General features: G+C 39.2%; 1 protein-coding gene across 1 annotated transcript in view; it reads left to right on the top strand.

Annotated features, from left to right (window-relative positions):
• Positions 1 to 2,495: 2,495 nt before the first annotated feature.
• Positions 2,496 to 18,488, top strand: part of SLC38A9 (solute carrier family 38 member 9) — a 41,370-nt gene continuing 25,377 nt past the window's right edge. Inside the window, exons 1-8 of the mRNA XM_009272522.1 lie at positions 2,496 to 2,643; positions 10,742 to 10,874; positions 11,446 to 11,567; positions 11,716 to 11,779; positions 11,895 to 11,988; positions 12,966 to 13,136; positions 15,755 to 15,814; positions 18,034 to 18,231. Of these exons, the coding sequence (XP_009270797.1) occupies positions 2,540 to 2,643; positions 10,742 to 10,874; positions 11,446 to 11,567; positions 11,716 to 11,779; positions 11,895 to 11,988; positions 12,966 to 13,136; positions 15,755 to 15,814; positions 18,034 to 18,231 (946 nt within the window). The 5' untranslated portion in view covers positions 2,496 to 2,539. The remainder of the gene's footprint in view (positions 2,644 to 10,741; positions 10,875 to 11,445; positions 11,568 to 11,715; positions 11,780 to 11,894; positions 11,989 to 12,965; positions 13,137 to 15,754; positions 15,815 to 18,033; positions 18,232 to 18,488) is intronic.

An 18,488-nucleotide genomic window follows, 5' to 3' on the forward strand; every position in this document is an offset into this window, starting at 1 on the left:
TCAGTAGGGAGGAAGGAGGTGACCTAGAGCTATAGAAAAATAAGGGAAATCAATAGGAAAGAAATGAACCAGAGGGGAGCTATAAATGAGGTTTGGAAAGGAACAGAGTGCCACATGAAATGAAATAAAAATATTGCTGTGAACTAAGAAATCTATTTGTAAACAGTGCTTAGTAAAGGCAGGTTTGGAAAGCAATTTTGGCAGTGTGCAGGAGAGACAGAAAATAGAGAGGAAATGAGGAGCAGGAATTCAAAAGCTGAGCATCACCAGAGGAGCTGAGAAGGATGAGAGAACGTAAGATGTTCAGCTGAGGCCAAAGAACCAGCAGCAATGATGTGGAAGGGAAAGACTTTAGGGTAAAGAATCTGAACTGATGGTTTATAGAAGGGCTAGAGTGGCAGAAGAGAGGAAGCAGTAAGTTAAGGTAGGTAAGAGAAGCCCCATCTTGGAAAGGCTCTGGAAAGAGGAGAGGAAAAAAGCTTTAGAGAGTGTGACACAAAAAATGAAGTGCAAGAGAAACAGGATGCTATCAGGGAGTGCAAATAAGGCTCTTAAGATTGCCTGGATTATTATCACTGATCACTTATTATGTCCTCTCAAAGAGCTAAAATGAACAGGAGAAAATGATGCCTTTAAGTTCAAACTCATGCCTCTAAACTTAGTAACTTCATTCAAATCTCGTCATGGATGCTGAAACTAGGAGGAAACTGGCAGCACTGCCAGATAAAATGGCTTTGCCCATGCATTATCCCCTCCTTTGCACAAGCATGCAAGTGTGTGCAGCCAGACAACAAGCCCCAAGCTTACCACTGATTTGGATTTAAAGCAAGGGAAAGAATGGTTAATTTTCAATTCGATCAGTCTTCCCAGTCCAGTTTAGTGTGAGATCACACAAATGCCCCTTGAGCTAAGGGCAGGACTAGTGCTTTGAGTAGCATTTCCATGAACTGGAGCCTCCAGTGGTCCCCTCCCCTTGAGAGCAGAGAGCAATTACCTGTGCTCAGCACACCCGGGATGGGGAGGGAGAGGGGGAGTGGGTTCCTGTCCTCTAAAACGTACTTCCTCAGCAGGTTGAGCCAGTCTTAGTGCTTCTGCAGTACCCCCAACACACTCCTTCAGTGTTTTCCCACTCCGCCTTTAGCAATTGTTTGAACACCAGAGAGTCGACATGGTTGAAAACTGCTAACTTTTCTTCCTTTCTCATCCCCTCCTTTGGATTCTTTGGTTTTTTGCCAGAGGCATTAGCAGGATAAGCTAATGCAAGAGGATTGGCGACATGCAGCTAGGAAGGGATAGAGCCATGTCAGTGCTTAACTTAGGTTGATGTAATTTCTGGGATTGGGCCTTTACAGTGTATTTCCATGAAGATGCAGAAGAATGATACACATCTTGTTCTTTCTATCTTACTTTCCTCCATCACCACCCCAGGTTTCAAACATCCAGTGCCATCCTTCCTTATCTTGTGCCAGCTCTGGTTCTCATCTATCTTTCCTGTCTAACATTCTAAAGCATCAGAAAACAATCCCCCTGAAAGAGCAGGGGGGACTCTACCATATTTGTTTGAAGAAGGAGTCCTGGCTGAGGAATTCTTCAGGAGGTAGCAGGGATGAGAGCTATTAAAGCCATTACGTTTGTTCAGCTGCACACAACGAGACCACAGCAAGTCCCATGTGAGGACTGTAATTCAGTCTAAGTAGAATTCCTTTAGCTTAAAAGCAATCTGCTCCCCATTGTTTGGCCAGGAGTGCTCTGAATGTGTGTAGTACGTTATTATTAATGCATTATTAAACCCTTCATTGCCTTTAATTCAAAGAGTCTGGACATTGTAGACTACAATAATCTGATCTTTATTCTGGGAAATACACTGGAAAACTGCATATGTGTCTGCTGCAAAGTTTGAACTAATTTAGTGAAACAATAGTCCCTAATGACTGTGATAAATTGTTCTCAGCTGTACTATTACAAATTGGAAATACAGTTCCTTTAAAAATCACACTGGTCTTACAGTGGAGCAGTAAGAAAAGGAGTCCCATGCTTTGAAAGCAGGAAGGTAAGATGTATGTATGAATACACCTAACCTTAATTTGCACATGGTGGACTTGATTCTTAGCTGTGGTAGCTCAAAGGAAATTCAGATTCCAAGCCAAACTTTTTACAAACCTGTGTTTCAGTCCCAATATAAGCAACAGCATCCACCATATTCCTTCAATTTATATTGCCTGTTGCGGTGCTAAAAGAGATTCAGAGCACAACTGTACATTGACCACTTTACTTAAATGGATAGTGTGTTGCAAAAATTACTGTCCCTGCTGTAAAAATTACTGTCCCTGCTGTACTTGGCCCGTGATGTTTGCGTTATGGAATAAGAATTCTCAAGTGGCAAGCTGAAGGGATTTTCTGGAGCTTCTGAAGCTGTGGGACTCTGCCAGTGTTAAATTCGTAGCAGGGACACAGTTTTACTTAACTGCAGTTGTCTCATTTCCTTTTTTTTAGGTCAGAATAACTGACAGTCTAGAAGAAGGAGGCACATTCACCAAATATGGAAGAGGATACCAAACCTCTCTTGGTTCCTGTGGGAGGCGATGAAAGCAATTATGGAATCATGAATATACAGTTTAATCCAGAAGATTTTAAGTGCAAAAGGTATGAGGAAGGCTGAACCTACAGAATGATTATATAGCAATGAGTTGTTTAATCTTTACTTTTAGCAACAGAATCCTACAAAGACAGAAGACTAATGTTTGAAAACCAGGATCTGAGTACAAACAGTTCCTACTGTGTCTCTGTATGATATTATTTCCAAGCACCAGGTGAACAGATGTTCATATTGTGTTTTGTTTATAAGGGTAAGACTTTTCTATTGACATCACTTCAGAGAGAGTGCTCTGATAAGAACTTGGCATGTGGCTTCAAACACTGAATATCATGGGTGTATACTGAAGCATGATGGTTTTTATTTAGCACAACAAACTGAAATGTTAAGACTATGCAAGAAAGCTTGCCAGGTGGTGTAGATAAATGGCTGTTGGTATGTGTAAATGGCTCTGTATGCACTGTGCAGGTGATGCTGAAAAAATACTTTATTTGCTAGTACTGAGGGAATTGAGTGACCTTTACTGCTTTTAAGAAAAAACTGCAGTATTTTTTGAGATTGAGCAAATGTGAAAAATTCGGCAGCCCAGCCTTTTTGCCATGCCTGTGAATATAATACACATCTAGCTAAGTGGTTGTTTTGCATATTTTCTTAGAGTTTAACAGCTCTGTCTCCCAAAGGAGATGGGAGTGGGAGACTTCCTCTGCTGTTGCAGTTAAGATTTCTGTGAGCTGGTCCTGGAGCCAGTTTGAGATTGGAGTGGGAACTAACCTTCTTATGCTAGCTGGAGGAACCAGCTCTGCTTTTTTAGACAAAGGAATAGCCGCGTGCTGCCCCTTGGACCCTGTTTCTGGCTCTTCGTTTTGCCCTTTGCATCCAGCATCGTATTTCAGTAGAGCAGTTTTCCTGAAGGAACTGAAGATGGCACTGTTGTATACAAAATCCTCTTGTTGGGACTCAAGAAGAGTTCTTATTATAGTGTTTTGCTGCTGTCCCAGCCTGCAGCTTTGGAAAACCATGAGAGCCTGCTTACATGTTAGGCAGGGGCTAAACAATCTCTTTTTTCTCTGTGAGCAAAGGAAGGAGAATAAGGGTCTGAGTGAGCCCAGGGGAACAAACAGAGCACAGGTGTAGGAGCATACAGAATTGTGTATATAAAGATGAGGAAACTGTAGAGTACTTTCAGGTGGGAAAAGGAAATGTGCAAAATGAATTCTTGCTTTATCTTCTTTCTGAGGAATGTCTGAGGCCCTCCTGGCATAAGACAGCTGCTAATTTGTATGGGTTTTGGGAGCTCCTTGTGTCGGAGGAAGTATGTGTTGTGTCTGACACAACATGGGTTTCGGGTTGTGTGGTGATGCAGGAGCAACGAGAGAAGTTTACACCTTTGTGATACATCGAAATGCCAAGATCCACTTTTCAAAAGTGATGTTAGGTATTTTTTCCTCATTGTGTGTTTTTTTTCCTTGTGATTTCTTAAGTTTGGAGACTCAGCTTCATAAAAGGTCATAGCATGTAGTATTTTGTTCCCTCCCCAAAAGCAGAAGCATGTACTTGGATTGTGTTCCAACCTCCAGCTTTCCAGATCCGTCCACTTTGTCCTTATTGCTCCTCCCTTGAGTTCGTTCTCCCATTTTCTACAACCTAGTCTTTTGCCTTCCAAGCATGCAGAGGCACAAAGATGAAGGGCATGAGCCCTGGGATATCAGGAAGGCCTGGAAATTGTAGTGAGGCCAAACAAGGCTGAACTCCATCCCTGCGTATTAGAAGAGGCGGTGCGATCTTTAGAAGAAGGAGTGAGGTAGAACAGGCCATCAGGGTCTGTGTCAGGCGTGGTCAGAGCAGTGGGCAGTTTGAAGGGCTTCTTCGTTAGAGCTTTAGGGAGTAGCAGCTCTAGGGAGAAAGGTTTATCATGCATAAAAGTATCAAACAGTGCAAGTGCAATAGTACGTGATTTGCTCTGCTTAGTTTGCTCCTTTTTTAACTTGCTCTTCAGAAACTGATCAGATGTTGGTGGGTGGTCATTTTGCTTTGACTGAGATAGCTCTTGAAGTGTTTTGTGTGATTTGCTTATAATCGCTGTTTGTCTGTCTTAGTGCTGTTCTGTTCTTTTGTTTGGGTTTGAGTTTTGATGGCATTTACATAGTTATTTGGTTTTCTTAACAGCTTGGAGGATTTGGGATTTTTGAAAGGTATGCTTTTCAGTGTTTACATAAGAACAATAAAGCTAATTGTTTTTTAGAGTTGTAAATTATTTTGTTTAGTATTCTTTTGCTAATTTTGGGGAAATACAAATCCACTTTTAATCCTCTTTAAGAGGATGTTATTGTTCTTCACAATGACACGAATTACTCACACCATATTAGGCGTGTTTTGCCCATTTTGTAAGTCACTTTAAAAACTAGAATGTCATTGCTGCAATTGCTTATTGATGATCATTGTATGCAAGAGAGGGAGTTTCTTTTTTTCTTCTGACTGCTCTTTACATCTATTTATTGTCAACAGATACTGCAGTTGTCTTCAGGAATACTTAAACCTTCAAAGAAGCAAATGATGTTTTGTGTTAGTTGTTTTGCATATGAAAAAACTTGACAGTGCCCCCTGCTAAAGGGAGATCAAGCCTTCTTCCTTTTTCTATTCTTTTTGAAGTCCCGTAGTGTTCTCACACAATGTAAGAGAGATCAGTAGGTGAAATTAAACAGTTATAAATTAGACAGTGTCTGTAGATGGCAGTCAGAGAAGCCTTTTTCATGCAAAAATGGTTGGTTCCCTTTTATTTTCAAAGTTCTTTTAACTTACAAAAAGATAGACAATGGTTGGGACTAACCTGTGCAAAACTACCGTTTCTGCATTCATTATGCTTTTACCACTCCACACCCATGTGGTCTTTTTATTCCATTGCCTGCTTTTCATTTTTCTGTGTGGCTAACATTTTTACTAATTCCTAATATTACTGCTTCCTAACTGGGAAGAATTAGAACCTTCTTAATTAAGAAGCTTCCTACTTCATTGTAAGAGAAGAGTAGAATAGCTTTGCCTTTGACACAGAAGAGGGAACAGTCCTTGAAATGTGGTATGGTAAAGCTTGTGATTCTTTATTTGTTAAAATGTGTATCCTGTGAGCAACAGCGGTGACTTAGTATTCTGCTCTGAAAGGTTATTTTAGTTCTGCATCTAGCATTTTAAGATACTTGTGTGGTCATGCTGTAAACATTATAATGACATTGGTGATATGAATGTGGAAAAAGTTTAAGTAAAACGTATCACCAAGAGAATAAGATCTTATAGGATAAACTGTAAGCATACGGTTTACAATGCTTATGTAAATTCAGACAGCTTAGAAAGTAAAAATCAAGTCTGTCGTAGAATTCTTCGGAACAGGTTTCGTTAAGAGAAAGTGCACTGACATCTGTAATGTTCCTATCCGGATAGGCAGTTCCCGATTAAGAAATAGCAACCTATAAGTATAGTCTTTTCATTATTACTTTTTCTGCTTACTTTAATTTCCATGATAGTGAATCAGTTTTTCTCCTTAGTTTCTCCTGTGCCATATACAGCATTCCTATAATAATGTGGTGACTCAGTAAAACAATAAAGCCATAGGAATTTACTAGCTTTATTTCTGTGTAATAATCCTGTCGCATCCCTGAAAAGTAACTGATTGATGCGAGGTGTCAAAGAACTCTGTGCAATAAGCTAAAGTGGCTCCTCGTGGTCTTTTTGGAGGAGAGGAAAGAAATTGTTGAGCATCCTGTAAAGAGGGGTTTTTTTCGTATTTGTTTAAATATGAAAAGTTTGTCTAATGTGAAGTCATTAATACCATCATGTAGAGCCAAAACACACACTGACACGAAAAATTGTATTATAACAGCTCAATACTCAGAACACTACTTTTGATCAGATGTCCAGAACCAGTTGCTTGCTGTTTAAAAATATTTCAGCAAAGGTACTTGGAAAACAGTATTATTTAATTTAAAACTTCTTGAGATAGGTATTTGCCATACTGCTTCATTGCTCTGCAAGATGTAGTACATTGCTGAAAATATCCAGAAAAAAGATGTAGCACCCTTATGGATGCTAGCAGTTGCAAGATTATATGTAGTTTGGCAAACAAATTTTCCTATTGTGCTGTTCCCTCTAACCGTCCAAATCCAACACTTGAACTTTGCCTAGCACAATATTTGGAAACAATTTTAATCATGAGCATCTCTTTTCATTTTCTTTGCTTGCAAAAATTGCTGCCCAAGTTCATAATGTGAGGAAGTTTGGACAGAAGTTCCTCGTCTTTCTTGTCCTGGACCAGCACTAGAATTCTTATTAACTGTCCCTTTGTGTGAGTGAGAAATAACTAGCAGATAAGTGTAGCTGCAGTTTTCTGGGAATGGTTTCTGAAGTACATGTGCCGGGTGTAGTGTATGGGAGGTGGGGACCTCCTGCATGAGATCCTGCATCTTGTCCATACTTGTGCTGTGGAAAACAGCTGTGTTTTACTGGTGTGTTTGCCCTGGTAAAAAGAGCATTGTTTTTCAGGCTAGCTATTGAAATACAAATTGTAATTGTGTTTTTTTAGTATGGGTATAATAAATTCATTGGACACCATAGTCTATCTCAATGCATGGAAATTGTCTGCACTGTTTTGCATTAATAGTCACACCCTCCAGTCATGTAACCTCTCCCCTTCCCCCAGATCACATTGTTCCACATCCTTTTCATAATCATTTTGCCACATGAGAGATATAATGTGATTGCCTGTATAAATCAGAAAGTTTTCTAGGAATCTGTTTCAGCTGCTGATGCTTGCATGTACAGAGTGCTTGTCTGCTAGACTTAAGGTCCCTAAAGAGATTTTTCCAAAATACATCCCAGATTATATCCTACCTGCTTTGGGCTTTGAAAATCTCAGTCTTTGAGAACTTCTTTGAGAGCTTCTCAAACTTCTGAGTATGCCCTACAACCAGTCTTTGATCTGGGTGTAGGTGGGGGCTGGGAAATGACCTTGATCCTAGACAGAGTGCTACCCTTTCCTAGTGGAAATCAGGGAGGAAGGTTGCATCCCAGCCTGCCCGCATAGCTTCCAAGTCAGACTGATGTTTTCGAAGAGATCTCTTAACAACCATAAAACTGATGGGTGGACAGTCTATTTTAGCATAGTCACTTGCTCAGTAAGACTAGAGGTGCAGTGGTACCCTGAGAAAAAGAAAATTAATTGCTGCTTTAGATCATTTTCATTCTCAACAGATGCGCACCAGAAGGGATCAAGAGGGGAAGTAGCCCAAGTGCTGGCAGCATTAAACATGTGCACTCCTCCAGGCAGGAAGCAGCAGCAACAGATACGTAGAAGTTCTTTGGGGTTGTTTAATTTTTTATTCCTCACCCATAGATTGGATTCTGGATTATACCCTTCTGTTTTGTACTGGACCATAAATTGCTTGTTCAATCCAGACTCTGTTCATAATACTGAAGAAAATGAAATATCCTTCTGTAAAGAATTTCTTTCCTTCAGACAGATATGTTTTTGCTGCACATGAAATTTTTTCTTGGTATTTGTTTGGTTGTTGACTAACAACACTGCTTTCCCCATAAAATGGGATGTTATATTTATGTTTTCTGTTATTTTAATTTCAAAATCATCCATGGCTTTAACTTGAATTGCTTTAAAAAATAATGTCCCACAGTCTTCCAGTCTGGAAGAATTTTCTCTGACATCCATGTCAGCAGTTGTTGAACACCATTTTGAAGGAAATGCTTGCCACAGATCTGCTCGCTTTGAAACAAAATGTAGACATTGTCTCAGTGTAATTTTTCCACAGTAGCAATGGAAGACTGTGGACTTGTACTAATAATATTAACTAGAGATGGGGAAAGACATAGTCTTCATGAAGCTCTTCACACTATGCAGCTGCTGTATAATTAGCAAAACACATACTTTTCATGTTCTAAATATAACGTGTGTCAGTGATCCAAAAAGAAAACAGCAGAGAGCTGACTGGGGGTGGGGAGGCGTTTAAACATGTTACATTTCCCGTTTTCATAACTACAGTCTTATTTTACAGGTCTTCTAATGAAATATTTTTTAGCAGTGTCCAATGATTGGATCAACCCAATAAATTTTAAGCTAAAACAAGTGAAGTCCTTTAGAGCTGACAGTCCATGAGTATTTTTTTACATTATGGACCTATGGAATTAGTTATCCCTGTGTGTCTCTGACTTGAGTAATAAAGCTATTACTTAAAATATATTCCTGTTTAATTGCAGTATCTCTCTTAATTATTTATAAGAACACCACAGAAGTCCACACACAAAACAGGGATTTCCCCCTTCATGTTGTAGACATGGGGGAAAAAAAGAGTTGATTGAGAATGTTTTAAAAATAGAAAGCGTGTTCACTTTCATTTCAGCAAGTGGGAAATGGCTTAGCAAATCTAAGCCATTTTTTCCATGATGAAGGAAGATGTAAGAATTAATGAAGTCTAAGACGAAGGAAAGAATGAATTTGTGGAGAAAGGAAGTTATTTTTTTCTGTTTTCCACTTTCGTCAGTCAGTTTTTATTAGTCCCATAAATACTCTTACCTGCTGTGTCCCCTTAAGCACACAGGAATAAGGACCTGCCTTCATCTCTTCCAAAGATATAAAAACCAGCTTCAGAGCTGTATTCCTATTCTTCCATCCAGATAAAAGGTGGTGCCATGGTGCAAATGCTTAATGATTCACTGGGAAGGAGAATGGGACCTTTGTCACAGTATTGAGACCTGGGGCAGGAGTGGTTGACCAAGTTCCTTTGTAGTCTGAGCCAGAAATGGCTATTGAAAAACAGTCAATTCAAATAGGCTTTGCTTATATTACAGGAAAAATGGCATGTATTTATTGCTGACCTAATTTCTGCTCTTGGTAGTCTGAAACTTGTTGTGATCTGTACTTTTGTGAGTTCTGGTTTTGGGGTGGTTCTTGTTTCTGAGTGATTTAAACATCAACCTGGAAGAAGAAGATCAGAAAGCTGTTGAGATTGCTTTAGGAATTAAAAGCACTGGTGAAAGGGAAAAAAAAACAAAACCCTGTATCAAGGCTTACAGGTCACCAGTATCCCCTCTCTTGTTTGAGAAATTTGCCTGTCAGTGCTAGGAGTGAATGTCACATTTAGGCAATAGTATAATATGCCTATATGGAAGTAAATTATACTTGGATAAAAAAAAATCTCTGCAATATCTTGATTAGGTTGCGTATCTCTGGTAGCGCCCCTTGCATGAAGCTAGATTTATGTTGTGTTGTAACTTTAGGAGCAGCTTTCACTCTGATTGCTCTGTACCTGCGTGTGTGCAGAGAAAACAAGGGGTGTGTGGTGTGGCTGCTTTCTCCTTTAGTGGCTGTGACCGTGCCTGCAGTCTAACTCAGCTGAGGAAGAGGGAAGGGAGACCACCTGTATTCTGTACATCTCTGTATGAGAGATGTAGGACTTCTGTTGATGACAGTCCTGTTCTCTATGATTACCCTAATTAAATCTGAAGGGAAGTTTTGAAGTAGTTCAGAACTGCAAATGGGCATCTATTTTTCCATGTTCCGTGACAAATTCCATTCCCGGTTGCATTGGCTTAAAAATAGTATGAGCACATGGACTTATTTGGGCTTGGTTCCTTCCCCATTAAACATAATTTGATACGGTGTTTTCGGCTAGATTACTAGTTCCTAGCCTTTTCATAGGTGGTCCTCATTACCACCACTCATTCCTCTCTTTTTCTCTGTCGTCTTTCTGCTTCTGCATTCTCACACTTTCTGTTTCTACCTCTATTCCTCATCACTAGTTCTAGCAACATCAGTTCTAAGCACTAATAAGCTTGGCCAAGTTTATTAACATGTAGTTCTGGCATGACTCATTGTTGAGAACTAATAGACCGGATATTAGGTCTGAATTTTGATGTTGGGTTGCCCCACAGAATCTGGGCAAGAGGCCATTTTAATATGGATGATATAAACACATGGTTCTTTCATGAATGGCAGCTTCCTTCACCGCAGTGATATTTTTGCATTTGCTTTGTGTCAGTGAATGACAGACTCATCCTGAGTGATGCTAAACTGTTCTGAGTTGTATGTTAGCTCTTATGTTCTAGGTTTTTAAGGGTTTTCCTTTTCTTTCTTTTTTTTCCCTCCTTCAGACCATTTCATGTGGAGCCTACAAACATAGTCAGTGTGAATGATGACATGCAAAGAGTCACTGATGAAGCTTCAGCAATGAATAAGCGGATTCATTACTATAGCAGGCTCACGTCTCCTGCAGACAGGGCATTGGTAAGGCAAAGACAGGGTCAGATTAACTGAGTGGTCTCTGGGATGTTGGGTCTTCCCCAGCCTAGGTTTATAAAAGAAGCACAAATAAAGGTAGGGGGAGAATCGCGCTGCAGCTTGCTTTGAAATAAATACCTAGTAGCTGAGTGCCTTAACAAGGTCTTGTGTTATCACAAGTTGTGATTGACTTCTTGTGCAACGCCTTCACCATCCAAAGAAAATATACCAACAGCTTGAATTTTGTAACAGTGGTCCAGGCTGCCCAGATGTGTGTACTCATTTCGCCCATCTATGAGAGGTTTTAAGCAGTGGTCAGCTGCAGTGATTGAACTAGCATGATCTGTGCATAGTATGTTACAGACATTTTTCAGAAGAAAAATCTATTTTTCTGCTATCTAGCTAAAAATCTTATAATCTGTTTTTTTCATGGGGAGAAAATTAATGTAGTCCAACCTGTTTTTAAATGCACTTTTCATGAAAAGATTTTGTGATTTACAACAGTTGGCTTGCTGTATTTGGGACAACAGTTACTTTGGTGTTAATAATAAGTCTTGGGTTTTTATCCATTTGTTAGATTGCTCCTGATCATGTACTTCCAGCTCCTGATGAAATCTACGTGTACAGTCCATTAGGAACTGCTTTTAAAGTTGACAGTTGCACAGACGGCTATGGTAAAAACTCCAGTATAGTGACAATGTATGTTAAGCACCTTGCCATATATTAGCCAGAAAATGCATTATTATTGAATGTTCTATATTGTATGCATAACTATTGTAGCTAAGAGGATAGTATGAAGTAAGAGTGCTTCTTAAATTTTTCACTGGCTTTTTTCTTTTCTTCCTAGATTTATGATATGGAATACAATGATGGGTACATCTATATTAAGTATCCCATGGGGAATGAAACAGGTAAAACTATCAAAACTGTATGCACATGAAAATGTTTTTGGCAACATGGCTTGCTCTTCATTTTTCTGTAGTGTTATTGATAAAGAAAATAAACTGTGTTTCTCCCTCTTAACAGGCAGGCTTTACTTCTGGAATCATTCTCATTTTACTGATGGGCATTTTGACTCTTTATTGCTGCTACAGAGTTGTGAAATCACGGAAAATGATACGTAAGAAATACAAAGCTTCGTAACGCAAGTATTTCTGTTAAGTGTGAAATACAGAGATCTAATAGATTCTTAGTTTTTCTGTATCTTTACTGTATGTTAGACCTGACCTGCAAATAAAAGCTGTTCCTTTGAATGTCTCCCTACTTTTGTAGTCTGGCTCTAAGCTCTGTAAGCTAAATGTCTGCCTTCCCTTATTAGATTATGCTCCAGTTCCATGGGACCTAAGTGTTACAGCCAGACCCAAATTCTTGGCAGGCAACGTTTCAGATGTTCGCTTACTAAGTGTTTGGGGACTTACAGAGTTAGAGGCTTCCCTTCTTCCCCATAAGCACTGTCCAGTTCTCTACATGTATTTCTGATCAAGTTCCACAGTGGAACAGCATGGGCTGTAGCTGCATCCACTTGTGTTGTATGCTTGTACTACCCTAATACTTGTATTTATTCTGTGTTGGAAGCAATTTATGGACAATTGCCTCACTGACAGTGGTTCAACTTAGAATGTACTTTTTTATTGTTCAAAACTCATCTTGCAGCTCTTGTAGTTGGTGCTTTTATACATAAACTAACCCCTCACTCAAATAAAGGCAGTTAAGACCTCCAGTTTGTGACAACTCATTTCAGGGCATTGTTGAGGACTAGTTCGTGGTCTGGCCTACTTTGCCGTAAGTCCTGCAAAAGGCTTTAGCTGCAAATGCATGGCTGCATTTTTTGCCACCATGTCTTATTCCAGTGCTTCTGGAAGTACTCAGAGTAGTAGTATGGTCACAATAAAAGCCTCTACTTCTTCAGGTTCCTTCAGTCAAACACCTAATGAGTGTTATACTTTCAAGTTAACAGCAATCTTCTTAGCCCTTGGAAGCGCTGTGATTTTGTGTCAGAATATACTGAAACAAGAACACATCCTGTCATGAAGAGTTCTACTGACTCTAATATAACATTTTGTTTACATATGTTTCTGGTTTTTGTATCTTCTTCAGCTTTAATAGATACCTCAAACTGGGAATTCCCAGATGTTTGCAAGTATTACTTTGGATCGTTTGGTCAATGGTCAAGCCTCTTATTTTCTATGGTATCGCTTGTTGGAGCCATGGTTGTTTATTGGGTGCTTATGTCCAACTTTCTGTTCAACACAGGAAAGTTTATATACAGTAAGTATACGTTTTTGGTTAACTTTTAACAGCTATCTTGTGGAAAGATCAATACTTTCCTTTATACTGAAAAAGGACTGTCCATTTTACTTAATCTTGATTTTTCTGTTACTTTGCATGAAAAGTCAAGTGATAATAAGTAACTGTGTGTGGAGTTATGGGCACAGTCATGTATGTTTTTGAAGCCAGTTTCTCAATCTCTCTCTTAAAGTGTGGTTTTAATGAAAGACAAAATACCAATTATGTGATTTGCGTGTCAGTAATGAGGCTTCTTGGAGTAGTTTAAACAACCCAAACCTGGTTGGTTGTTTCCACTTTGTATTTTCACTCCCCCCTTGTTTGCATGGGTGTAACTATTTGAACAGCCATATAACAGGCTAGGCTGTTGAAATGATCCAGGTTAATGAAAAAAAAATCTAGTTTCATTCTAGATTTCAACAAACACACTTAGAGTGCTGCCATATAGAAAGTTTCTGCAAGCGTCCCTGAAGAAATGATGAACTGTAGCACAGTGAAAGAATGATTCTTAGACTGGCATTGCTACAAAAGAAAACATATTCATTATTTACACCCTTGTACGTGCACAGACACACAAGTTTTTGTGGATACCATCAATTAGGTATGTAGAGTTGTGTGAATAAATGATGGAATTGAGGGCTTTGAAAATCTGACTCATAGTGTTGAAAAGCACGACTAAGATATAAGAGTTTCTGTTTTGAAGATAATTAACAAATCTCTGAGGCAAATAACAGCACAGACACTTATACCTCTTAAACAATGTTTAGAGTTCTCACCATCCCTGAAGGACATACTTTACTTTATTGGTTAACGACTGGTGTATTTTACAGCTGACCTAATTCATATGTTGTTAAGGCCATTTCATTTTAGACTTCGGGGGTTTTTTAGTAAGGTTAGGACTTTAATCCTAAATTATTCTAAACCAAATAACTCCGATTCTAATAGGCAAATTTCAGAATGATCAAAACAGTTCATTTTCTAGGAAAAAAGTCCTGCTTTTCCCTGAGATTGGCATGTTATTTTATCACTTAGCTATATTTGTTGGGGGTTCTTACTTAAGTTGTTTGCTCTGTGATAACTTTAATCATTGGATTCTTGTCCTAACTTTCATTGTGGCTACTTAATTACTAGGTTATAAAATGGGTAATAGAATGTAGGTTTGACATAATGGCATCTTCTAGCCATGCATTTCTAAGTTATTCTAAGCAGGCTACTGTATTCAATTCTAGTACATTCAGATGACTTTTTAAAAAATCTGCACACACAATTTAGGTGGGAACAAATTGATTTCCTAAAGGACGGTGGTCTAGAAATCAGTAGTACGCAAAGAAAGCAAGAACTATAAGCCAAGTATGGTATCCTGTCTTTATTTTTTTTTAACATGACGTCCCATGCTTTTGTTCTGTTTTTGTTTTATGGAACAGAAATAAATCCACAAATGCAATTGCTAGTCCTAAAACACTTTTTAAGTACAGAGAAAACATCAGTTGGCTATCCGTCTATAACTAATTTTAAAGTGCTCTAATTCTGTAAGAGCTATCAATTCTTTCGATGGCTTCACTCTAGGTACTTATTTTAAGTAGCAACACGAAATGGTGAAGTGAGGAGGTGACAAATTATTTTAGTTAAATCTTCTGATTGTTGTATACACTGTACTGATATGAATAAGTATGAGAATCTCAATTGTGATTCAGGGTGTCATAAAGCAAAATGAAGAAAAAAACCAGTTTTCTTCCCCCAAGACTTTTTGCTTTCTTTATGAGAAACAAGCTGCTGTTAATTGCATTTAAAAAATCTGAGGCCTACTGGCCCAGTTGAATTTCTGTGTGCATAATACTCCCACATGCAGCAGAAGCAAATTTTAACCAGAGACACACTAATTTAATTTCCAAGCTGATGGGCATTTTCTGTGTGTATATATACATACATAAATAAGGAAACTGCTATCCAATACTGTCATATGTTGAAGTTGCAGAAACTCAAAAATACCTGGTGTGGCAGAGCAGTAAAGTAGCACAGAAGTGTTTTGGAAACAAAATACTACTAGAGATGACTGTAGACAGTGAGACTTAAACCTTTTACCAGAGATTCCCTTCTTTAAAATACAACACGAAAAAAGCATCCCACCAGAGCCTCTTCTGAAAAAAAGATTAGAAAAATGAGTAGGGGAACCTTTTTCCGTATAATACCACCTGGACTAAGGGTATGGTTGCATGCACTTTTTTTCTGTCCCAGAAGAGGCTGGTTTTAAGATGCATCTCCTTACTAACCTACTGTACAACACTGCAGACCGAGGAGCTGGGACAAGCGGAGGTGTGCTGGGGGAACAGGAATGAGCAGCTGGGAGGGGAGGCTTGGGAACTTCATAAATGGACAGGGCTGCTGAGAAGAAAGTAGTGCAGTGGGGGGCTACTTTAAAACACTTCTAAAAGAAAGTTTTAAAATATCCACTTGGTGTTGGGGGGAGTGCAAGCTGCTGGATCGTGCCTCTGATGTAATTTTTCCAAAATATTTCCTTACTTAATTTTTATGAAGTCAACAGATGAAAGCCTAATAGCAGGTTTGGGACATCGATAGTAAGATTTTCTTCTTCTTTTCAGACTTTTTTCATTACATTAATGTAACAGATATTGTTCCTGGCACGAATGGAAGTAACAAAGGTAAGAATCACTTACTAGTATTGTGTTTCCTGGTTTGGGGGCATGTTTAAAGGCAAATCATTGTGTTTCCATGCCTAACCACATTCCAGTTATAAAGTGTATATTGTAAGTTCTAACTATCTGTTTTTAAAAAACCTGTAATTTTCTATGTGAGATTTGTACTTCCACAAATAACCACACACTTGAAAAGCTTAATAATTGGGTAATTGAAGAAAGAAATTGGGGGTGGGGATGAGGATTAAAAAGCAAATAACAAGTTTGTGTATATCCAGATAGATCCTCCTTAAAACCATGAATGTTAGACCACTTACTTAACAGTACACAATGAGGAATTGCCTTAAGGAATTTTAACTTTCGAACCCTAAAATTGAGGCACATTGGATGTGTTTACTGTTTGAAATCCTGGCTGGGGCATTTTTGCTCCTCACCACCTCTGCAGCAACATTCTTATTTAAAAAAATGCTGTAAGAACAATGCAAAAAGAAACAAGTGTCAGGCTACGTGAGCATCCGCTTGTGTTTTGTGGAGAGTCTGACACAACTAAGGGAAGAAACTGCAGTCAGGTATGAAGATAGGTCTGTTGGGAGTTCTTACGTAGGCAGAATAATGTAGAATGAAGGCAGGAGCTAGGCGTTGTCAGCCTCTGATCTTCCTGCCAATATATATAGTAACTGAACATGTAGTTCTTTGTTATGAAGCAGAAAATTTTCTCTATCCTGGTGCTTATGGGAATGGGGAAACATTTCAATACCAGCCGGACAGCTGTGTGTCACACTAGCTGCAGCTGTGTTTCTGGAGAGCAGCTGTTTGAAGTCAGGCGAAGGAGTTGAGAAATAATTCTGAAAACCAGTTGATTTGCATTTGAGCTAGTGTTGAATCCTGTTTCTCCTACAATCCTTACCAGCAAGGCACCAATAGCTGCTGCAGTGCTCTTTCTCTTGTGCTCTTTCCTGCTTCTGCTGTTCTGTGCCATTCTTATGCAGCAGGGGGTATAACTTGGAGGCAAAGTAGACAACAATATTCCACAGCATCTTCCAGCAACTGGAAGATTTAAAGCAGCTGCTTCACAAAATTAAGGGCTGCCAGATGCTCAAATGACTCTTGGCAGAGCATTCAGGGCTACCAAGGAGATCAGTAAGAACAAAAGCATTTTTCAAGGTCTGTGAAACAATCCTCTTATAAGCAATGGAGAGAAAGCAAATGATAAAGCTGGAAGTAAAGTAACATAATGGTCTCTCAAGAAATTTGGCAGAATATTTTTTACACCTTTGCCTTTGTAACAGAACAGGCATGCAGCCAATGTGGGAGGGAGGATATCAAGTATTGTGGAATGCCAAAATTTAAAATAAGACACTATGAGAACAGTAAGACAGGTTCATATTTCAGCACATAACTTTGTAGGCATGTGTTAGAAAGAAATGCTGATATTAACAAAAACCAGATAAACACGTTTTTATCAAGAGATCTTTTCTTTTGGTCAGTTTTGTTCCAGTCACTTGTTCAGGTGCTGCCATTGATCAGCCACCATGTAACAGGAGCGTGACATTCCCTTTTGGCAGTGTTATGGGTGGATATCTTAAATTGCTTCTGTTGTGTTGTCTAGCAGTGAGGTACTTGCACCCGACACAGCACCAAGATGACAGGGTGTTTTGGTTCGGTGCATGAGTTTTAGACCTGCCAATTGTTATAGTAGCTTTCTTGTCATCCTTAGTTTGTGCGTTCCCAGAGCAACATACAGTAATATAGGCTTTTCTGTACACAGATGCACTTGCATCTTGGTTCATATGATCTTGCTGAAGTGTACAGGGACAGATTACAATGCTAAATACACAGCCAGATGCAGAGGTGTGTTGCTATGACTTGATTCCAGCAGGTGCACGTAGGCACTGAACAGACCTAGTTACAGGTATGTGACCTTGAAGGCTGATCCTATGCCACAGCTCAGGCTTCAGACAACAGCATCTTTGTTGTGCTTGGCTGAAAGAACTGTAGCACTTGTCAGCTTAGAGTGCAAGGTGCTTAGCAGTGAAATCTTAGCACTTAATTCCTGATTAAAAAACAAATAGAAGTTACAAACTGCGTTGTCAAACATTGCTTTTGAGTGGTCCTATTCCCCATAGGTAGAACACTCTCCAGAAATTATGGGACATTGGCTGTGAAGATTCTGTGCAAGTAAGACCCTTTTCATCTGGAGATACTTTTCTTTTCCTTTCTTCCAGTCATTTGTCCAAGTGCTGCTAGCGGTCACCCACCACAGAACAGGAGCGTGATGTTCTCTTCTGGCAACAATACAGGTTTTGAACTCTTCGAGGAGTGGTGGAACAAATCACAAACAGTACCATTTTACCTGATTGTTGTTCTTCTACCCCTGCTAAATCTGAAGTCTCCATCTTTCTTTGCAAAGTTTAATGTCCTGGGTAAGTAACAAATACTATTAAAGCATTGGTTCATTGTGGCTGAAATGTATAGAAAACAGTGAAAGCTACTCCAATGAGTAGAATCATAGAATCATATAATAGAATCATCTAGGTTAGAAAAAACCTTTAAGATCATCGAGTCCAACCGTAAACCTAACACTGCCAAGTCCACACTAAACCATGTCCCTAAGCGCCTCATCTACATGTCTTTTAAATACCTCCAGGGATGGGGACTCAACCACTGCCCTGGGCAGCCT

Source organism: Aptenodytes forsteri, unplaced genomic scaffold, assembly GCF_000699145.1.
Source record: "Aptenodytes forsteri isolate BGI_AS27 unplaced genomic scaffold, ASM69914v1 Scaffold92, whole genome shotgun sequence".
Taxonomy (NCBI): domain Eukaryota; kingdom Metazoa; phylum Chordata; class Aves; order Sphenisciformes; family Spheniscidae; genus Aptenodytes; species Aptenodytes forsteri.